The sequence below is a fragment of the Bos mutus genome, chromosome 3 (genome assembly GCF_027580195.1).
Source record: "Bos mutus isolate GX-2022 chromosome 3, NWIPB_WYAK_1.1, whole genome shotgun sequence".
Classification (NCBI taxonomy): Eukaryota; Metazoa; Chordata; class Mammalia; order Artiodactyla; family Bovidae; genus Bos; species Bos mutus.
The window spans coordinates 64,796,033-64,819,928 of NC_091619.1; the positions used below are offsets into that span (position 1 = coordinate 64,796,033).

Sequence of the window (23,896 nt, forward strand, 5' to 3'; positions counted from 1 at the left end):
GGCTGAGTAATATCCCTTTGTGTATATGTACCACGGCTTCTTTATCCATTCATCTGTTGATGGACACCTAGGTTGCTTTCACATTCTATTATAAATATGGCAGGCAGATTCTTTACAAAAGAGCCACCCGAGAAGCCCATTACTCACCTTACGTATATATGTGTTAGTTGTTCAGTTGCGTCCGACTCTTTGCGACCCCATGGACTTTAGCCCGCCAGGCTTCTCTGTCCTTGGGATTCTCCAGGCGAAAATACTGGAGTAGGTTTCCAGTTCTTTCTCTAATTACTCACCTTGGCCTCCCTGAATTTCCAACTTTGTCTCTTCAGCTCAGAAAGATCACCAAAGTCTGTTCGGGTTTTCTTCTGCTTGTACTATAGACTAGAAGTTCCCTGCAGGCAGTGAATTGGGGCAGTCACCTTGTTTTTATCTTCTTATGGATGGATCAGTGTCCTGCAATGTCTGTTGTCCAGTATCTGTGTCTGAAAAACCATTATTTTATGTATTTTTAAAATTCATTTCTTACTTCAGTTCAGTTCAGTTGCTCAGTCGTGTCCGACTCTTTGTGACCCCATGAACCACAGCACACCAGGCCTCCCTGTCCATCACCAACTCCTGGAGTTTACCCAAACCCATGTCCATTGAGTCAGTAATGCCATACAACCATCTTATCCTTTGTTGTCCCCTTCTCTTCCTGCCCTCAATCTTTCGCAGCATCGGGGTCTTTTCAGATGAATCAGCTCTTCACATCAGGTGGCCAGGTATTGGAGTTTCAGCTTCAACATCAGTCCTACCAATGAACACACAGGACTGATCTCCTTTAGGATGGACTGGTTGGATCTCCTTGCAGTCCAAGGGACTCTCAAGAGTCTTCTCCAGCACCACAGTTCAAAAGCATCAGTTCTTCAGAGCTCAGTTTTCTTTATAGTCCAACTCTCACATCCATACATGACTACTGGAAAAACCATAGCCTTGACTAGATGGACCTTTGTTGACAAAGTAATGTCTTTGCTTTTTAATATGCTGTCTAGGTTGGTCATAACTTTCCTTCCAAGGAGTAAGTGTCTTTTAATTTCATGGCTGCAGTCACCATCTGCAGTGATTTTGGAGCCCCCCAAAATAAAGTCAGGCACTGTTTCCCCATCTATTTGCCATGAAGTGATGGGACTGGAAGCCATGGTCTTAGTTTTCTGAATATTGAGCTTTAAGCCAACTTTTTCACTCTCCTCTTTCACTTTCATCAAGGGGCTCTTTAGTTCTTCTTCACTTTCTGTCATAAAGTGGTGTCATCTGCATATCTCAGGTTATTGATATTTCTTCCAGCAATCTTGATTCCAGCTTGTGCTTCCTCCAGCCCAGCATTTCTCATGATGAACTCTGCATATAAGTTAAATAAGCAGGGTAACAACATACAGCCTTGACATAGTCCGTTTCCTATTTGGAAACAGTCTGTTGTTCCATGTCCAGTTCTAACTGTTGCTTCCTGACCTGCATACAGGTGTCTCAAGAGGCAGGTCAGGTGGTCTGGTATTCCCATCTGTTTCAGAATTTTCCACAGTTTATTGTGATCCACACAGTCAAAGGCGTTGGCATAGTCAATAAAGCAGAAATAAATGTTTTTCTGGAACTAGAGGACAAATCTGGTGCTTGTTACCCCATTACGGTTGGAAATGGGAGTAATTGGCTAAGAGGGAAAAGATTATTCACCCTCACAAGGAAGTGAGAGGTGGGTGTGAAACCCTCCCCTATATGTAAATTAAAAATGGAAAATATTAGCAATTATTTTAATTTAGTTTTGGGGTTTTTTGGCTGTACCATATATCAGGTGAGATCTTAGATCCCCAACCAGGGATCCAGAACCATACTCCCTGCCTTAGGAGCTTGGAGTTCTATCCACCTGACTGCCAGGCAAGTCCCAGCAATTATTTCATGCTATGAAAGCAAGGAGCATGGCTTATATGATATTATGTAGTAATGTGATATTTAGAAATCATGACTTAATCAACATTAACTTCACAGTGATTCCTGTTGTATTTTGTAGGTTGTAGTGTAATATTTGATTTATTAAAATGATTTGGTTTGATAGAATATATTTACTAATGTGTTAATATTTCAGCACATTTGTGTTTTAAAATAAATGTACACAATTATAAATGTGCTGATATTAACACATTAGTAGATTTAAGGGACTAGATCTGATAGATAGAGTGCCTGATGAACTATGGACGGAGGTTCATGACATTGTACAGGAGACAGGGATCAAGACCATCCCCATGGAAAAGAAATGCAAAAAGGCGAAATGGCTGTCTGGGGAGGCCTTACAAATAGCTGTGAAAAGAAGAGAAGCGAAAAGCAAAGGAGAAAAGGAAACATATAAGCATCTGAATGCAGAGTTCCAAAGAATAGCAAGAAGAGATAAGAAAGCCTTCCTCAGAGATCAATGCAAAGAAATAGAGGAAAACAACAGAATGGGAAAGACTAGAGATCTCTTCAAGAAAACTAGAAATACCAAGGGAACATTTCATGCAAAGATGGGCTTGATAAAGGACAGAAATGGTATGGACCTAAAAGAAGCAGAAGATATTAAGAAGAGGTGGCAGGAATACACAGAAGAACTGTACAAAAAAGATCTTCATGGCCAAGATAATCACGATGGTGTGATCACTAACCTAGAGCCAGACATCCTGGAATGTGAAGTCAAGCGGGCCTTAGAAAGCATCACTACCAACAAAGCTAGTGGAGGTGATGGAATTCCAGTTGAGCTATTTCAAATCCTGGAAGATGATGCTGTGAAAGTGCTGCACTCCATATGCCAGCAAATTTGGAAAACTCAGCAGTGGCCACAGGACTGGAAAAGGTTAGTTTTCATTCCAATCCCAAAGAAAGGCAATGCCAAAGAATGCTCAAACTACCACACAATTGCACTCATCTCACATGCTAGTAAAGAAATGTTCAAAATTCTCCAAGCCAGGCTTCAGCAATACATGAACCGTGAACTTCCAGATGTTCAAGCTGGTTTTAGAAAAGGCAGAGGAACCAGAGATCAAATTGCCAACATCCGCTGGATCATCAAAAAAGCAAGAGAGTTCCAGAGAAACATCTATTTCTGCTTTATTGATTATGCCAAAGCCTTTGACTATGTGGATCACAATAAACTGTGGAAAATTCTGAAAGAAATGGGAATACCAGACCACCTGACCTGCCTCTTGAGAAACCATTCTAAAGGAGATCAGTCCTGGGTATTCTTTGGAAGGAATGATGCTAAAGCTGAAACTCCAGTACTTTGGCCACCTCATGCGAAGAGTTGACTCATTGGAAAAGACTGATGCTGGGAGGGATTGGGGTCAGGAGGAGACGGGGACGACAGAGGATGAGATGGCTGGATGGCATCACCGACTCGATAGAGGTGAGTTTGAGTGAACTCCAGGAGTTGGTGACAGACAGGGAGGCCTGGCGTGCTGCAATTCATGGGGTCGCAAAGAGTCGGACACGACTGAGCGACTGAACTTAACTGAAACATATTAAACAAAAAAGTTCTATCAAATCAAATTTAAAACTGTTTAAGGGCTTCCCTGGTAGCTCAGATGATCCACCTGCAACACAGGAGATGTGGGTTTGATCCCTGGGTCGGAAAGATCCCCTGGATAAGGGAAGGGCTACCCACTCCAGTATTCTCGCTTGGAGAATTCTGTGGACCTTGTAGTCCACTGGGTCACAAAGAGTCAGACACAACTGATCAGCTTTCACTTTTGCTTTCAGGCTCTAAGTCTGGTCAAAGTCTCAACCTGGGATAACTTTGTTGCCTAGAGAATATAGTTTTACACTGTGTAGTGACCTTGGTGATTGAAGCTCAGGGTGGTAGTGAGGGTGTTCTGGCAACTAATGGGTAGAAGAAGCAATGTTGTTATCTTGCAATGTACAGGACACCCCCAGCTACAGAGAATTATCTGGCCTAAAGTGTGAGTGGTGCAGGGTGGAGAAACTCTGATACAAAGTGATTATCCAGGTATATTGCTAGAGTACCAAACTGTTTTATTTATATCATCTGTGGGGGTTGTTGCTAGTGTGAAAATGGTTTCCATCTGAATTCTTGTTCTTTTCAATTCCAATTCTAGCCTAAGGGTTAATCTTTTTAAAAGAAAAATAGGGAATGTAAATACATAAATGAAATAACCTGATGTTTTTTAAACCCTTTCATCTACCTCAAAAAATGAACTTGGAGAAGGGGGAAAAACAGCAAAAGTAGTGGAGAAACAAACTTGCATTGACTCACAGGTGTCAATTTTAATAAAATGATTATTAGTAGGTAAACTTCCAGTGTTGAAATTGAGTTGTGAAAATAACCTCAGTGTATTTGAGAATATATAGTTTTGTAGGGCACTACAAAATTCAGTTGTGAAATTGAATTGTGAGAATAGGTCAGTGTATTTGAAAATATATACTTTTGTAGGACAAACTTATAAACATGTATACTTATTTTACCTTTTATTTTAATAATTTTTCATATATTAGCACTTTTATAATTAACTTTTCTGGCCAATTTTTCTGTAGGTGTTACCTCATTTGGAAAGCCTTGAGAAACAGGAAAACATTTCTAACAAAATGTCATCTTTTCGAAGTCATTGTCCACATTTGGATTCAGTTGGTGAAATAACTAAAGAAGATTTAATACAAAAATCTCATGTAAGATAGAGGGCTTTTTTCCCTTCCTTTAAAAAACCATATTCATTTTTCTCTCAAACGTGGGTTTCTTTTTTTTAATAAATTACTACAATATCCTGTGTTCATGAATCCAGATTTTTATGTATGAACTTAATGAATGTCTGTGTTTGGCCGTGTTAATGGAATGGTGATGTTATCTTTGCGGTCTTCTTCGCACAGGGTTCTTGTCAGGATTGTAAAGTCAGAGGACCAAACCTTTGGGCATGCCTGGAGGTATGTGTGTGTTTCTTCTTAAAAGTTTGATATTAGAGGTGGGCTGGGCTGGGCCCGCCGCGCTGTCTTGGCTCTCGCGGCTGCTTTGGCTCAAGGGGCTGGGCTCGGGCTGGGGCGGCGCCGGGACAGGAAGCGGAAAGCAGCAGTGCTGCGGCGGCGGCGGCGGCGGCGGTAAAAAAAAAAAAAAAAAAAAGTTTGATATTATAAAAATTTATATCTGAATAAGGTGAACTAGATTTTTTTGACACAAGATTTCATAAATGAACATACTTTAAAAAGATTGTTATTGATAATAAAAATTAAACTTTGGGTATTAACTTACAGTGCTTTTTGCAGAGTTTAGTAAATCACTAAAATATTTTACACTTTTTATTAGAGGTGACATATCTTTTAGTTTAAAAGTATTCTGATTATATTCTTTTGTGCCTGGTACCTTGTGGTTAAAATAACTAAGTTTGGAAGTCATTTAATCTTAAAGTTAAAATGTGATCAGAACTTCATTGTAAATGTAATTGTAATGCTTATTATTATAAATTTACATGTAATAAAATGCCTTATTTTCCTTTTTATATATTTATAGAATAGGTGTTCATATGTTGGCTGTGGTGAATCACAAGTGGATCATAGCACCATACATTCTCAGGTATGTATACAGAAAAATTTCATGCCAGACATTTTTTAAATATAGCCTGAGGAAAAAGAAAAACAAATACAACATTATTAATTCAAGTTGTCATTCAAAATTTTGTCCTTTTATTCTTTTTTTTTAATAAACAATGAGTTAAATCTTAGCTTATAAAAAGATGGGGACAGGAATTGCTGGAAAGGTCAATATTAGGTAATATGAGGTGGTAAGTAAAAGAGCAGTGATTTAAGAAATGTACCTCCAGGTGTATGGGTGATCCCTGGAAATATTAGGAGGATATGGAAGTTGAAGTCAAGACTAGAAGTCTAGGCTTATGACAGAGCCTGACTGACTTCAAGGCTCAACTCATATACCCTTTGCTCTACATCCTCCTTACTGGAGTCTCCTGTCTACATCACCTTGGTGGTTTGGTGCTTGTGTGTAATTCTGGGATGCTTCTTTTACAGATTAGATAGAGCTCCCATTCCAAACTACATTTCTTGAGAATGAACCATCTTTTTCATTTATATTTATCTCTACAGCATCAACTATTCTTGACAGGGTTCCTAAAGAAAATTACTTAAGACTCTTAGGCATCTTCATACATAATTAATTTACTTCTCTTTGGTGCATCTAGAATAGTGGTGTTATATGCCATTCTTGGGAGAACTGAGAAAATGGTCACTCAAATCATTTTCTGTAGGGCATTATTGTCTTGCAGAACTCCAGATGAGAAAGGCGAGAATTTCACGTATCCAAGATCATATATTCCCTATTGCTTGAGCTCTTTTGTGCTTTAATTCACGTCATTTGTATTCTTTTGCCATTCTGATGTCCTCGAACACTTACTGTGCTATTGTCAATTTTCTTGTGTCATGATTACTTGCTAACTGCAAAGCAGACTCTCATAATAACTCTTTGTTTATCTTTATAATGAATAGTGGTGAAAATAATAGAATAATTTTTGTAGTAGGCTTGGATATTGTTACTATTCGCTATGCTTTAGCAGTAGTGGTTTATCTAAGTAATGTTTATTTGGTGCTCTGCTTTAAATCTTCTCTTTTGAATATATTGTTATTCATTAAAGGCCAGCAGTTTATCTTCTATGATCTTTTGAAAGGCTTTCAACTATAACTAATTTTTATTCCTCTTCTCTCTCTCTCATGAAATTATTCAGGAGACAAAGCATTATCTAACTGTGAACCTTACCACCCTTCGAGTTTGGTGTTATGCTTGCAGCAAAGAAGTATTTTTGGATAGGAAATTAGGAACTCAGCCTTCATTACCTCATGTAAAACCACTTCACCAAATACAAGAAAATGGCGTACAGGTAATAATTTAAATCCATGGAATTAAAATATTAAATACTTTCAGAAGAGAATTACAGAATTTGTCATGTAGCTGAAATTTTAAAGAACCCTACTTCACCTTTATTTTACCAGGTTTCCATAATGTGCCTTTTTTTCCTCAAATGAGACACAGAATCTGGCCTTTTTTCTTTTGTAGAATGATAGATCAGGGTAAAATTGAATCTCACACGTGTCTATAGATGGAAAAGCACCTTATAGGTTTTAGAAACTTAAGCAACTAGGCTCTAGGAAAGATGATGGGCCTTCTTTAATAGGCCCTGATTCAACTATCTTTTCCTCATTTCTCTCCCTGCTTCACTCCCATGCCTATTATTGTGAATGTTTTACTAATTTATTGAAAACCAGATAGAATATATTAAAACTTAACATCAATCTTTGACTACAAAATATGTGTGAACTTGCAAAGATTGCTCACTTAATTTTGAGAATTTTCAGGTTCTATAAAAATAGGAAAGGGAGGGACTTCATGGCAGCCCAGTGATTAAGACTCCATGCTTCCACTGTGGGGGGCATGGATTCGATTCTTGGTTGGGGAACCAAGATTCCACATGCCTTGCAGCGCCCCAGAGAAGAAAATAGGAAAGGGAAATGGAAAAATAAGAGTAGTTGGTGTCTACTTATTCTAATCATCATTTGATCTGTTTTAGTTAACAGATCAGTGAGGTTTTTTTCCTGTGGGTTACAAAAATTACAGTGTGTTTCTAGAATTGTGTTCTTTGATGCCAATTCTTAAGATTTTTTTCTGTTGTATCTTTGTATTACATTCTGATGGTAGAAATTTGTGATAATAAATTTGTTTGCCTCCCATATAATGTAACTTAAAGTGACTAGATTTTAGACAAGGTATACTTGTTGCATTTCTAGTTTCACAGTTGAATGACTCTAGTTCATAAATCATCATCACTATTTCTCCCTGATACCTATTTATCATCCAGAAACACGTTTTTGGGTTTTGTTAATGCCATGGTAGTTTGAAAAGAACTTTGTGTGAACCCTCTTATACTATTAACAAAAATGTGATAATTAAAAGTTTAATCACATGAGGAACTGGTAACAATTTTTATATTAATCAAAGAATAAGTACAGATAGTTCACAAAGAAGAAATACAAATAAAAACACATCAAGAAAATAATCATCACTAACTAAAGAAAAATGTTAGAGCAGCCATCTGCCATTTCTACCTGATAGATTACAATTGCAACTTTCTTTTTTTAAGCAGTGACTTTTTAATATATATATAACTTATTTATTCATTTGTTATTTTATTTTTGGTTGCACTGGGTCTTCATTGCTATGAGAAGCCCACGCACCACAGCGAAGAGTAGCCCCCGCTCACCACAACTAGAGAAAGCCTGCGCCCATAACGAAGACCCAGTGCAACCTCTTAATGAATGCTGAATCTGGTTGAATAAGAATACTGATACTTTTCTGATAGCTTGTAAATAACTTTCTGGTGAGTTATTTTTATGACACATAAAAGACATGAATTTAAGTTCATACAACTTCCCAGTTATCTTGTTACAGAAATTGCTCAGAAGAAAAAGTTATTTGTACAGATTTCTTTAGTGATATAAAATTTATAGACTATGTGAACCCAATTCATCAGAACATTAATTACAAGTTAGCAATATTGGAAATCAGTCAAATGTCATTAAGGTTTTTCAAACAGTATTCTAGGAGGTAAGATTTTGAACGATTTTTTTCTAAAAACTGTTCTGCTGCTGCTGCTAAGTCACTTCAGTCGTATCTGACTTTGTGCAACCCCATAGACTGCAGCCCACTAGGCTCCTCTGTCCATGGAATTCTCCAGGCAAGAGTACTGGAGTGGGTGCCATTTCCTCCTCCAATGCATGAAAGTGAAAAGTGAAAGTGAAGTTGCTCAGTCGTGTCTGACTCATAGCGACCCCATGGACTGCAGCCCACCACGCTCCTCCGTCCATGGGATTTTCCAGACAAGAGTACTGGAGTGGGGTGCCATTGCCTTCTCCGAAAAACTGTTCTACTTCTCTGTATTTCAATACAACAAAGTGAGAATATAGGCCTTCCCAAATGTCTAGTATCTACAAATGCCAGGAAGGTAAAGTAAATGTATGAAGTGGGTAGGTGTGAGTACATATGCATGCCATGTGGAAGAGGAATAGGCTGTAAAATTTGAGAACCAGAGCACGTGCTGAGTTGCATTCTGCTGTTCAATTTCAGCCTCCCACTGATTTTTGCTAACTGGGTGCAATGTACTTTGAGCTTCTTCTATTAGAAGAAAACTTGTAAAATTTGAGTGTTTTAAAAAAAATTTAATTGGAGGATAATTGCTTTACAATATTATGTTGGTTTTTGTCATGCAGCAGCAAAATTTGATTTTTTTATGTGAGCTCTCCCAATGTTTAAAATGTTGGCTCAAAAGTTTTGCTTTTGTTTAGGTGTTTGGCCTTTAAAAAAAAACTTTTTTTTTATTTAAATAATATGGACTGGCATTTGACCATCAAGTCACCAGTTGCAACCTCTTAAGTTAATCCAATTCTCAGGAATTAATTTTGGAATTTTAGAAAATATTTAATAAAACTATTTCATATGCATAAAAGGATAGAAAATAACTTCAGTAACAAGTATCAGGAGAGACTGTAGAAGTCTACAGACCAGTTGAGTAAAAAATTTTCTAAAAATGTAACCTAAGGATTTGTTTAAGCCTGCTATCTTTTCTGTTATCAAGGATTTTAAAATACCCAGTAACACAACATTAAAAACTCCTCTGGTTGCTGTGTTTGATGATCTGGATATAGAAGTAGAAGAAGAAGATGAACTTAAGGCAAGAGGTAAAATAATTCTCCGATATAACACACTCCTTTGTATGCCATTGCCCATTTCTGTAGGGAACTATATTGTGAAAATTTCAAAGTCTAGAGGTGATAAGATAATTATAAAAATAAATTCTAGGAACCAAACTATTTGTTAATGCTTTTTTTTAAAAAAGTCACCAGTTTGTATAATTAATCAAGGAGCATTTTAAGTTCTAACTTTTTTTTATTTACTGCATTATGCATCATTTGAAAATACCAAGGAAATATCCTTTTGTTTTTAATGATGCATGAGTGAAAGTTATGCTAGTTGGCAATATTTGATTGTAAGAAATCAATAAAGTAATTGTATTATTTAAAAGCTGAAATTTTACCTAGAAAAATTATTATTTGTAAAAAAAGCAAACTGACAGTTTTGATACTTGGTTTCTCTGGCATCACTTTACTAAAGCCCACAGTATAAACTATCTGTATATATAGTTTTGTACAAACTTTTATATTTTACAATTCATATAAGGGAATCTTAGCCCTTTAAGAGTATATCTAAATAATTTTCTGAAAATTATCACTTTGGTGTAAGTCTGATCCCTCTTTGAGTTGTTCAAGTTGTTGCTATTTGTATTTCTATAATGTATTTTGTATTTCCTTACCATAGCTTAGGAACCATAATAATTACCTAGTTATGTACTTAGTGAACACTCATAAAGTTGAGTCATTGAATTATTGAATGATGACATAACATAATTTTTCTTAATAGGTCTTACAGGTTTGAAAAATATTGGAAATACTTGTTATATGAATGCAGCTTTGCAGGCTCTTTCTAACTGGTAAGTAGATAAATTAATTTTGTTAGTATAGTTGTTTAAAGTTATTCTTGGAGCAGAAAACCATGATGCTATAGTATGCTTAGAAAAAAAAGAGAAGTGAGAGAGGGAAAAGAAATATAATAGTAATAATGAAAAGTTAATAATTATATTTAGTCTCCCTAGCCAACAGGATCCCATTAATCCCTTGCTGTACCTCTTCCTCACCCTTCTCAACACATGAAATGCCTTCACATAAATTATCTGGATTAACTAAAACCTAAATGTACAAATATTCCTGAAAAAGTTTTCCTCTTTCTTGTTAATTAACTCCTAAGGTAGAGTAAGCAAGAAACTGAGTTGGGACATAATCCATTGTTGTCCCCATAGGGTTACTACTCTGTGCCTGTGGTTTCCTAAGAATGCTGGTCCTGGCTTAGCTCCTAGGGAGTTGTATGTCTTTGAGGAAGTTGTTTGTTTTTACATCTAGAAAAGGAGGAGCTTGAACTAATTCCTCTAATCACTTTTCATTCAGAGATCCTAGGAAAATATTTTATATTCTTCTGTAGGTGGACAGTCTCTAATAAAGCAGTTAGGGTTTTTTTTGTTTTGTTTTCCCTCAGTCTTAGTCCTGTGACGAGGTAGATGCAGTATGAAATGTTCTGTAGATGATCCACTCAGGGAAGAGAGGGAAAGTCATAGAATCAAGTTCTGAGGAACCCTAATATTTAGACACCTGATTAGAGCAGAAAAAAATAATAAAGAGGGGAAAGAGTTGCCAGAGAGGAAAAGAAGAAAAGTAGAAAAGTGATCTGACAGCATTGAGGTCTCTAATATTGTGGGTCAAATCTGCTGATGTGCTCAGCAAAATAATGAGGAAATGAATGTGAAGCTGTAAAAGGGAGCAAAGAAATAATAGATACAGTGCTTTATTTGTCATAGTTCATTGAATGACTAGAAGTCAATCAGTATTAAGCTCTGACTCGATTCTAAAATTTCTTTTTTTTTTTTAAACTAGCCCGCCTTTGACGCAGTTTTTTCTTGATTGTGGAGGACTGGCTCGAACAGATAAGAAACCAGCTATTTGTAAAAGTTATCTCAAACTGATGACAGAGCTCTGGCATAAAAGCAGGTATATACTTATTATATTTTCTTTATTATATTTAAACTGAATTTTGTAAATATTTGCACGTGCATTTATAGAGACGTAAAAAGTAGAAGAGAGACAGATTGCAGCATTCAATTTTGGCTACATTACATTTGAAAATGAATATCCAAATGAAGTGTCTGGACTGGAGATAAAATGTTGAATTGCTGCAGTGGCTGTTACACTTATGAATTTTGTAGACATTCTCACAATGCTAAAATCAGACCATAGAGACATATATGAATGTTTATTTTTCTGCTTGTATTTATTTGCTCTAAGTGTAGCATTAGATGAGTAATTGTCTGCTATAAAGTTTTTTGTATTACAACTCTTAGTCATTTATCCCTATTGAGTATTACCTGGCTCTAATATTTCCAAGTTCCTTACTCTATAGCTAGAACTTGCCCTTAACTGCTATGTTTAAGTTTCTTTGCTCTGAAACTATGAACTTCATATTCTTAGAAGTTTACTAAACTTCAGAAGTGTCATAGTACAGGATTCTAGATGATTAAATCTCTTATGGTTTACTTTTCATTTTTGTTTCCATGGGTATTTGATAACTGGTTTAAAATTTTTATTTAGGTGGTGTACTAGATATCCTTATCTTAATTTTGCCAGGCATTTTAAGTAATTAAAATATTATTTTAAGTAACTAGTATTTTTTGAAAAATTGTATGGTAGAACATAGATATTTCTTTAGGGGAGAGAGGAATAAATTATAGCTTAACTATAAAAAATAAGCTATTTTCATGAACTTTTGAAGCTTAATACTGGGCCACTTTGAATGATTTTTTTGAAACATGAACACTTTTCAGTTTGACTCTTTGAATTTTTGATTTCTCATTTCTAAAATAAAAATTAGGGCCTTCCCCGGTAGTCTAGTGGTTAGGACGCTCAGTTTCCAGTGCAGGGTTGGATTCCCTAGTCAGAAAACTAAGATCCACATGCTACAAGGCATAGTCAAAAATAAATTAAAAAAATAATTGCTGGATACTTTAAAAAAAAAAAACTAACTAAAAATCACAAGTTTCTTCCTAAAAATGTTTTCTTCCTCAGGCCAGGATCAGTTGTGCCTACTACTCTGTTTCAAGGAATTAAAACTGTAAATCCAACATTTCGGGGGTATTCTCAGCAGGTAGGTCTTTATTGCTTAGAAATTTTAAATTTGGGGGTGTGTAATTATGCCAGTATTTTCTAGTGCTTTTATTTATTTATTTATTTAAATTTTATTTTATTTTTAAACTTTACAATATTGTATTAGTTTTGCCAGATATCGAAATGAATCCACCACAGGTGTACCTGTGTTCCCCTTCTAGTGCTTTTAGCTTTGAAAAGTTTCACATCCAGAGATAAATTTTAACTTATATTTTCTGTATTTTATAGTTAAATATTTTTTTTTCATATTTGGAAAGGTTTATTAGCAAATTAGAATTTAAGAGCAAAGAAATACAATCCAATAGATAACAAATATTCAGTATTGTATAATTTAAATCTTCCAGGGGTAAACAAGGTTTGACAGAAAGAAAATTCATAAAATAACTTCAATAGTACGTCACTGTAAAAGTGAAAATCTATTTTCATACAACAGGCTATAAAGTAGCTGAATGCCACCCCACCACCAGAATGCATTATGCCTTGCTGCTAAGTTGCTTCAGTCGTGTCCGACTCTGTGCGACCCCATAGACGGCAACCTACTTGGCTCCCCCGTTCCTGGGATTCTCCAGGCAAGAACACTGGAGTGGGGTGCCATTTCCTTCTCCATATAGTTAAATATTTTAATACTGTCATTTATTTCACATTACAATATGATCCAAATTTAATTTTTCACATACAGCTAACAAACGTAGCAAACAACAGATTTAAGAATTTTCTTAATCTGTTTTTAAAAGTTTCTTCATTAATTTTTGTGCTTACATTAATATATAATAGGTCTAGTTCTGGACTTTCTAATCTACTTCATTGACCTGTAATTTTTTTAATTGATACCAGTGGCAGTTTGGGGAGAAGGCAATGGCACCCCACTCCAGTACTCTTGCCTGGAAAATCCCATGGACAGAGGAGCCTGGTAGGCTGCAGTCCATGGGGTTGCTAGGAGTTGGACACGACTGAGCGACTTCACTTTCACTTTTCACTTTCATGCATTGGAGGAGGAAATGGCAACCACTCCAGTGTTCTTGCCTGGAGAATCCCAGGGACAGGGGAGCCTGGTGGGCTGCCGTCTCTGGGGTCGCATAGAGTTCGACACGACTGAAACGACTCAGCAGCAGCAGTGGCAGTTTCAATTATTGTTGTTTTATGTAATATTTTTTCACATTAATACCTAATCTTCACATATGTTTCCTTTGTTCAAAGAAATACCTGTTCCCTATTAACTTTTTCTTGTACAAATTCCTGTATCATAGGGACTTCCCTGATGGTCCGGGGGCTAAGTCTGTGTGCTCCCAATGCAGGAGGCCCAGATTTGATCTCTGGTCAGGGAACTAGATGCTACATGCTGCAGCAGAGCTTGCATGTTATAACTAAAAAAAAATCTCACATTAAAAAAATTTTTTTAAATCTCACATAAGGTCCTAAGTGCCTCAGCTAAGACCCAGTGAAAGAAAAAAGTGAAAGTGAAAGTCTCTTAGTCGTGTCTGACTCTTTGCAGCCCCATGGACTTCTCATGGACCCCATGGACCCCATGAAATTCCCCAGGCCAGAATACTGGAGTGTGTAGCTGTTCCCTTCTCCAGGGGATCTTCCCAACCCAGTGATCAAACCCAGGTCTCCCTCATTACAGGCAGATTCTTTATCAGCTGAGCCACAAGGGAAACCCAAGAATACTGAGTGGGTAGCCTATCCCTTCTCCAGCGAATCCTCCTGATCCAGGAATTGAACCGGGGTCTCCTGCATTGCAGGCAGATTCAGACCCGGTACAGCCAAATAATTAATACATAAATTTGTTTTTAAAAATTCCTGGATCACAGACACTGATTTAGTAGATGTAACTTCAGTTCAGTCGCTCAGTTGCTCAGTCGTGTCCGACTCTTTGTGAACCCATGAATTGCAGCACGCCAGGCCTCCCTGTCCGCCACCAACTCCCGGAGTTCACTGAGACTCACATCCATCGAGTCAGTGATGCCATCCAGCCATCTCATCCTCTGTCATCCCCTTCTCCTCCTGCCCCCAATCCCTCCCAGCATCAGAGTCTTTTCCAATGAGTCAACTCTTCGCATGAGGTGGCCAAAGTACTGGAGTTTCAGCTTTAGCATCAGTCCTTCCAAAGAAATCCCAGGGCTGATGTCCTTCAGAATGGACTGGTTGGATCTCCTTGCAGTCCAAGGGACTCTCAAGAGTCTTCTCCAACACCACAGTTCAAAAGCATCAGTTCTTTGGCATTCAGCTTTCTTCATAGTCCAACTCTCACATCCATACATGACTACTGGAAAAACCATAGCCTTAACTAGATGGACCTTTGTTGGCAAAGTAATGTCTCTGCTTTTCAATATGCTATCTAGGTTGGTCATAATTTCCTTCCAAGGAGTAAGTAAGTGTCTTTTAATTTCATGGCTGCAGTCACCATCTGCAGTGATTTTGGAGCCCAGAAAAATAAAGTCTGACACTGTTTCCACTGTTTCCCCCTCTATTTCCCATGAAGTGATGGGACCCGATGCCATGATCTTCGTTTTCTGAATGTTGAGCTTTAAGTCGACCTTTTCACTCTCTACTTTCACTTTCATCAAGAGGCTTTTTAGTTCCTCTTCATTTTCTACCATAAGGGTGGTGTCATCTGCATATCTGAGGTTATTGATATTTCTCCTGGCAATCTTGATTCCAGCTTGTGCTTCTTCCAGCCCATCTGGATGTACTCTGTATATAAGTACACGTTATTTCTCATGATGTACTCTGCGTATAAGTTAAATAAGCAGGGTAACAATATACAGCCTTAACGTACTCCTTTTCCTATTTGGAACCAGTCTGTTGTTCTATGTCCAGTTCTAACTGTTGCTTCCTGACCTGCATATAGGTTTCTCAAGAGGCAGGTCAGGTGGTCTGGTATTCCCATCTCTTGAAGAATTTTCCAGTTTATTGTGATCCACACAGTCAAAGGCTTTGGCATAGTCAATAAAGCAGAAATAGATGTTTTTCTGGAACTCTTTTGCTTTTTCCATGATCCAGCGGATGTTGGCAATTTGATCTCTGGTTCCTCTGCCTTTTCTAAAACTAGCTTGAACATCTGGAAGTTCATGGTTCATATATCACTGAAGCCTGGCTTGGAGAATTTTTACTAGCGTGTGAGATGAGTGCAATTGTGCAATAGTTTGAGCATTCTTTGGCATTGCCTTTCTTTGGGATTGGAATGAAAACTAACCTTTTCCAGTCCTGTGGCCACTGCTGAGTTTTCCAAATTTGCTGGCATATTGAGTGCAGCACTTTCACAGCATCATCTTTAAGTATTTGAAAGAGCTCCACTGGAATTCCATCACCTGCACCAGCTTTGTTTGTAGTGATGCTTTCTAAGGCCCACTTGACTTCACATTCCAGGATGTCTGGCTGTAGGTGAGTGATCACACCATCTTGATTATCTTGGTCGTGAAGATTTTTTTGGTACAGTTCTTCTGTGTATTCCTGCCATCTCTTTTTAATATCTTCTGCTTCTGTTAGGTCCATACCATTTCTGTCCTTTATCGAGCCCATCTTTTAATGAAATGTTCCCTTGGTATCTCTAATTTTCTTGAAGAGATCTCTAGTCTTTCCCATTCTGTTGTTTTCCTCTATTTCTTTACATTGATTGCTGAGGAAGGCTTTCTTAACTCTTCTTGCTATTCTTTGGAACTCTGCATTTAGATGCTTATATCTTTCCTTTTCTCCTTTGCTTTTCGCTTCTCTTCTTTTCACAGCTATTTGTAAGGCCTCCTCAGACAGCCATTTTGTCTTTTTGCATTTCTTTTCCATGGGGATGGTCTTGATCCCTGTCTCCTGTACAGTGTCACGAACCTCATTCCATAGTTAGGCACTCTATCTGTCGGATTCAGTCCCTTAAATCTATTTCTCACTCCCACTGTATAATCATAAGGGATTTGATTTAGGTCATACCTGAATGGTCTAGTGGTTTTCCCTACTTTGTTCAATTTAAGTCTGAATTTGGCAATAAGGAGTTCATGATCTGAGCCACAGTCAGGTCCCTGTCTTGTTTTTGCTGACTGTATAGAGCTTCTCCATCTTTGCCTGCAAAGAATATAATCAGTCTGATTTCGGTGTTGACCATCTGATGATGTCCATGTGTAGAGCCTTCTCTTGTTTTGTTGGAAGAGGGTGTTTGCTATGACCAGTGCGTTCTCTTGGCAAAACTCTATTAGCCTTTGCCCTGCTTCATTCCGTATTCCAAGACCAAATTTGCCTGTTACTCCAGGTGTTTCTTGACTTCCTACTTTTGCATTCCAGTCCCCTATAATGAAAAGGACATCTTTTTTGGGTGTTAGTTTTAAAAGGTTGATGTAACTTGGGGGCTATGAATTTGTATTTTTGATAAACATTCTAGATTGATCGAGGATTTTGAGACATAGTACAAAATTAGATAAAGCTTTAATTTTAAGCCAAACATACTTGAATTTGATATCTCTCTGAATTATTATTGTCTGATGAGGCAAATCCACATTTTCTTTACACCTTACTCCTCAAGTTTTTTTTTTTCAGTAACAGCAGTACTAAAGCTACTTTCAGATCATCTTCAGCTTTTTGTTCTTTTTTTTTTTTAAGTTTTTCTTGAGATACATCTTCAGTTTTTCATTACTTTTGTTTTCTAACTTTTTTTTGTTTTTTAACTTTTTAGAACTTAGGACATCCTATCCCACCAGTGCCCTATGTTCTGCGAAGTTGTATATCCACAGTGTAATGCTACATGTGTAGAAATCAATTGCTAACCACATTTTGTCTCTCAAGGTTTTCTCTCAAGTTTCGGCATACACATATTTTTAATGAAATGGTACTGTCTATGTTGCTTACATATAATAGGATGCTCAAGAATTCCTTCGATGTTTAATGGATCTGCTTCATGAAGAATTGAAAGAACAAGTCATGGAAGTAGAAGAGGATCCTCAAACTATAATGACTGAAGAGACCATGGAGGAAGACAAGAGCCAGTCAGATGTAGATTTTCAGTCCTGCGAATCTTGTAGCAGCAGTGATAAAGCTGAAAATGAAAATGGCTCTAGAAGCTTTTCTGAAGATAATAATGAGACAACAATGTTAATTCAGGATGATGAGAACAATTCAGAAATGTCAAAAGATTGGCAAAAAGAGAAGATGTGCAACAAGATTAATAAAGTACATTCTGAAGGAGAATTAGATAAAGATAGAGACTCTGTATCTGAAACAGCTGATTTGAACAACCAGGAAACTGTCAAAGTGCAAATACACAGCAGAGCTTCAGGTGACAGTTTTTATAATTTGCAAATGATAGTGTTCCATTTGTGGACAAAGGGTGCAAGATATGTGTTCAAGATTATGTTTGTAATTTTACTGTTTTCTAAAATAACGATATTTTGTGTGTAGTTTGTGACCTTATAGTTCAGCCATACTAATTGAAAGAAGTAAGGAGGGGCTTTCCCTGGGAGCCCAGTGGTTAAGACTGTGCTTCCACTACAGGGAGTATAGGTTCTATCCGTATTCGGGGATCTGAGATCCCACATGCTGTGTGGTACAGCCAAAAAAAAAGAGGGAATTAAATAGATGTTACTTTTGCGCTTTCTAGTTTAACTAGTAGCTACTGCTGCTGCTAAGCTGCTTCAATCGTGTCTAACTCTGCGACCCCATAGACAGCAGCCCACAAGGCTCCCCCGTCCCTGGGATTCTCCAGGCAAGAACACTGGAGTGGTCTAACTAGTAGAGTTTAGTAATATTGGCATGTGAGTATTAAGTTAGTGTCATTTAAAGCAGATTTGTAAAAGAGCAAAATAATCCAAATTATAGACTATTAGATTTAGATTGCTGTCATTTGAGTCATGTCAGTTACAAAATATTTAGTGTATGCTTGGCATAGGAGTTTAATGTATTATAATGAACTCTGTTATGAGAGATTATACCACCGTCCTGGTCACTGTTCTTTTGAGAAAGAGCAAGTGGCCAAATGAAAGACAGTTGAGTTGTTTTGCATTTTACATTTATTTTTTCTTGGGTTAACTTGTCTTAGCTTAATGTGGTCTTTAATTCTCCAAACCACAGAAAATCAAACCGTTAGAGGTTCAGATTCTCTGATCTTAAAATAAATGGCAGACAAGGAACATAAAAACTTTTATCTTCTATAATTACTGAATAGTGGGCAGTACTGAATTTACTAAGGTTTTTGAATGAACCCAACTTTTTTCTGGAGAAGAAGGATATTTCCTTAACCACAGGAATACTCGTGGTTCAGTGCGTTAATATTGTGCAGTAATACTTGTGTGCAGTGCATAAATGCCTTCTAGTCAAGAAAACCTGTCAGGCCCCTTGATTATACTGACATAAGGTTTAGACGTTTAGATGTGGTTAGAAGTTGTTTAATCATTAGTTATGTAAAATTTCAGTATTGAAAGACTTAGCAGTCTGCTATCTAGCCTTTCCTCATAAAAAAACCTAATTAAGTGACCTACTAGTTCTTTATTGTTCCATAACAAGTCTATTCTTACAATTAGTAACTAATTGATGACCTAGATCAGGGATCTGAGCTTTTACATTTTCTGATTGAAAAATGTGACAAAGACGATAAGTGAAGAGAAGGGAAGTCGCTCAGTCGTGTCTGACTCTTTGCGACCCCACGGACAATAGCCTACCAGACTCTGCCATCCATGCGATTCTCCAGGCAAGAGTACTGGAGTGGGCTGCCATTTCCTTCTCCAGGGGATCTTCCCAACCCAGGAATCAAACCCTGGTCTCCTGCATTGCAGACAGACGCTTTACCGTCTGAGCCACCAGGGAAGCCCAAAATATGTAACATCTGGTCTTTTGTAGGGATCATTTGCTAATCTCTGATCTTCCCTGACCTAGATTGTATTAACTTTATTCCCTTCTAAAAGGCCTAGAGTGAGTCTCCTCCTCTCCTCCTATTTTCTTCCCCTAGTATTATCAGTCTACTTTTAGTCATGGTTGAGATAGTAATGAGAAATGCTTCTGTGAAAGTCATAAAAGTCATTTCTTGTGCATTATCTGGAAAAATCTCTGAAATCATTGTTTCAGCGTCTTTTATGTACACTTCTCTTTTCTTCACTCAAATGCTTTTTTAGCAGTCTCTCGCCATGAAACTATGTTATATACTAGGAATCCAACAGCAAATCAAGATAGCTCTCATAGAGCTTATATTTTCTTTATTCATAATTTAATGCTCAAAAAATGTTTTTTTCTGACAGAGGGTTTTATTTCCTTTTATTACAGTAAGAATAAAATAATTTATAATTATTTCATGCCCAAATTTCTTCCTGGATTTTGATTACTATGTTAGTTTGGGAAGATAATCTCTTTTTCTCCCATATGGTTTTAAAGCTTTCAAAAACTGCCCCAATTTGCTTTAGTTTTTTAAATACTAAATTAGGACAAATACAGTCCTCTTCCGCTTTATATTTCCACTGCACACTTTCTGTATTGCCTATAACAGTAATGTGTTATCAACATTAATAATAACATTAACAGTAATTAATGCTTACTCACTTAGCAAGCATAATGTCTGTTGAGTATTTCACCTGACATTTATTAATGTGAATTGTGTTCAAAATCTCAAATGAAAAAAGCTTTCTTTGACAGGTGGAATAATTTTACTATTTAAGGTAATAATACAAATTTTAAATATTACAGAATATATTACTGATGTCCATTTGAATGACCTGTCTACACCACAGATCCTCCCATCAAATGAAGGTGTTAATCCAAGATTATCAGCAAGCCCTCCTAAATCAGGCAATTTGTGGCCAGGATTGCCACCCACACACAAAAAAGGTAGAAGTTTCAGTTACTCAGGTTTCTTTGCTTTGATAGTTTAAAGTGTTAATTATGAAATATCATTCAGGCTTTTTAAAATTGACAGCATCATTTTATACAGCCATGATTTAAAATATTTTTGTGTGTGTGGCACAAATTTATGTATGACAGAGTTGACTCTTTTGGCATAGGGTTCTGAGTTTCAGCGCATGCATAGATTGTTAGGACCCCCACCACAAACACAGTGTAGAACAGTTCCAGCTCCCCAGAGAAGTCCCTCATAGTACTGTTCCATCCATCGTACTGTTCCATTCCCTCCCAAGGCCCCAGCCTATCTGTTCTCTATTCCTACTGTTTTTCCTTTTTCAGAATGTCATATACATGTAATCATAAAGCACATAGTCTTTTGAAATAGGCTGCTTTCACTTAGCTTAATGCATTTGAGATACAGTCACATTACATGTCTGAATAGTTCTTTTCTATTACTTAGTATTTCATTGTGTGACTGAACTCAGTGAGTATACTCACTGAAGGATATTTGAGTTTGTTTCCAGTTTTTGGCAGTTAAATAAATATTTATGTACTAGTTTCTGTATGAACATAAATTGTCACTTGTTCAGGGTAAACACCTGGATGTGGGATGATTGGGTTTCATGTTTTATGCTTAATGTTGCGTGAAGTTAAAGAGTCTTTATGACTTTGTGTTAGAATTATTTAAAGACATCAAAGACATAAAAAGCATGATCCATAAATGAAAAAAAATTAAAATCTTTCTTGGCAAATTATTAAGAGAATGAAAAGATTGGGAGAAAATATTTGTAAACCACATAGCTGACAGAGGACTCGTATCTAGAATATATAAAGAACTCTCAAAAACTTAATAGAATCCTTTCTTCAAATAAAGCCTTACTTGGAAGCAACAACAAATAAGTAAAAGCATAACTGTTCTGGTTGAAGTCAAGATGGGGAGACTGAACCCTTTCTATTTCGTCACGGTTTCTCTTTGAGGATTTTTGGTTGTTTTTTGTGTTTTCTTTAGGTAGTGCTTTTGAATGGTATTTTGACAGATTTTTTCAGCAGAGTAATTTTGCTGTTAATAGTTTCAGAAAAAATGTAAAGAAACTATTTTGATTTCTAAAAGAAAAAATTCTTCTATACTTGTTTTTCAATCCTAGTTCAATCTGCATTATCTCCAAAGAGAAAAAAACAGCACAAGAAATACCGAAGTGTTATTTCAGACATATTTGATGGAACAATCATTAGTTCAGTTCAGTGTCTGACTTGTGACAGGGTGAGTATGTGAGAATTATAATACACAGGAAATTTCTTTCAAATGCTTTAAAAAAAACTGACGATGGTATGAGAAGTTTTAATTCCTTCTCTTTGCTATTGATGATTATACTTATATTTCAGGTGTTTGCATAAGTATAAATTGATTCTAAGACTAGAACTTGTTTTTTGGAAGTAATAGCAGCATACTTTTTTAAGGATGGGTCTTGACTTGTCATTGAACAGGCATGCATTAGCAGGAAGAATTAACTCAGTTCTTCATCTCTGGTCACAAATAAAGGAGATATGTTGCTCAGCAACCAGAATTTGAAACACATACATATTCTCCCAAGGCTGATGAAATTAGCAGGAAACAGTTGTTACTGACTTGTACAAGGCCATGAATGTATCATCTCACTTGGTTATATGGTTTGTAAATATTTTCTCATGTTAAGATTGGATTCAGATAATAAAAGTAGTATCAGGTTTATACAGAAGATACTTAAATTAATATCATCATGAGATTTGTAATAATACCTCTAAATTCCTGAACTTCATAGAGGTTTTAAGAATGGTTTTACTTCAGTATAGTGATGAATATAATTAAAATAAATGTAAAATGACATATCTCAAAAAAGAAATAACCCAAAGAAAGTTTTCTGTTATTGTGTTAGAATTAAGTCAAGTCTAAGGGTTTTCAATAGTCTATTTTAATGTATCAGTTATTTAAACAGAAATATCCTGAAATGTTTTCAGCTGTTTAGGTTTTGCATCTTGTTTTTTAAACTACATTTAATAACTATCACTAGAGGTCATTTCCGAAAATAAATGCAGTAGTGATAAACAGTTTGAACCTCCAGCTACAGTGGCTGGGTGTGAGGTACTTCTGTTTCCCACTGTGTTCTCAGCTAATGGGGATGTTGGTAGTTATGGTTTATGTGAAGATTAAATTTAGAACAGTTCCCGGTGCAAAGCAGTTTTGCTTTAGTTGTTACTTTTGCTTTATTACTATAAAAAACAGTTTGGTGTTTGGGTTTTTTCCTTATTATAATTTGCTTGGATCTTTGCCGTCTAAAATCTGTCCTCAGGTGTTTGTGCTGGATTATTTTCATCCCATTCTTAAAACACAAAACAATTTTAGGTGTCTGTAACCCTCGAGACCTTTCAAGATCTGTCCTTGCCAATTCCTGGCAAGGAAGACCTTGCTAAACTGCATTCGTCAAGTCATCCAACATCTATAGTCAAAGCAGGATCATGTGGCGAAGCATATGCTCCACAAGGGTGGATAGCTTTTTTCATGGAGTATGTGAAGAGGTATGTGTGTATTTTCTTTGTTATTGGTTCATTGTTAAAGCTGCTGTTTCTGCTGTACTGGCAGAACATTTCCTTTCTTTTTTCTGTCAATGATGTTTCAGGTTTGTTGTCTCATGTGTCCCTAGCTGGTTTTGGGGTCCAATAGTAACCTTGCAAGATTGTCTTGCTGCCTTCTTTGCCAGAGATGAACTAAAAGGTAAGAAATACAAAATAGTTTTCATCTGTGGCTAAACTGTTGTGAGTGAGCTAAAAGATTAGTAGGACTAAATATGAAATGTATTCATAAAAGCTAAATTTTGAGGCAGCTTAAATAGTGCTTGCCCATATTGCCACAGTGCCAGCATCTATCATGATGACATAAATACTATAAGTAATATCCTGAAATAACTGATACAAACTCCTGTAGTACTAGACAATAGTAGTACTACACTAGTACTAGTACACTAGACAAATAGATATTTGAAGTGTGTTAAATCTGCTCTGAGATTGAAAAAAGAGAAAATTCAGCCAGTATAAAAGACTGTGTATCTGAATTAGTCTGAATTTCTAAGTAGTATTTAAATCTAATCCTTCACTATTTTGGGGTGCCAGCACCTTGCTTCAGCATACAATAGGCAGTCTGAATTTTGTTGAGTGAATAAGTGGGCACAGTGTTATTTGAGATGGGCCTTCTGGGTTGAAAACAAGAGGGTGTTGTAGACAAGGTTAATATGCT

At 36.6% G+C, this 23,896-nt stretch overlaps 1 protein-coding gene across 3 annotated transcripts in view; it reads left to right on the forward strand.

Annotated features, from left to right (window-relative positions):
• USP33 (ubiquitin specific peptidase 33) overlaps positions 1–23,896 on the forward strand; it is a 59,455-nt gene that overhangs the window by 19,263 nt on the left and 16,296 nt on the right. The window contains exons 2-14 of one of the 3 annotated variants that reach the window (XM_005896800.3): positions 4,549–4,680; positions 4,879–4,932; positions 5,513–5,575; positions 6,735–6,887; positions 9,636–9,738; positions 10,478–10,547; positions 11,542–11,655; positions 12,727–12,805; positions 17,665–18,082; positions 20,476–20,616; positions 21,774–21,889; positions 23,009–23,181; positions 23,283–23,377. In XM_005896800.3, the coding sequence (XP_005896862.2) occupies positions 4,600–4,680; positions 4,879–4,932; positions 5,513–5,575; positions 6,735–6,887; positions 9,636–9,738; positions 10,478–10,547; positions 11,542–11,655; positions 12,727–12,805; positions 17,665–18,082; positions 20,476–20,616; positions 21,774–21,889; positions 23,009–23,181; positions 23,283–23,377 (1,660 nt within the window). In that variant the 5' untranslated portion in view covers positions 4,549–4,599. Of the gene's footprint in view, positions 1–4,548; positions 4,681–4,878; positions 4,933–5,512; positions 5,576–6,734; positions 6,888–9,635; positions 9,739–10,477; positions 10,548–11,541; positions 11,656–12,726; positions 12,806–17,664; positions 18,083–20,475; positions 20,617–21,773; positions 21,890–23,008; positions 23,182–23,282; positions 23,378–23,896 lie in introns of those variants that run through there. The other 2 variants (XM_070367838.1, XM_070367839.1) reach the window with 2 other exon arrangements.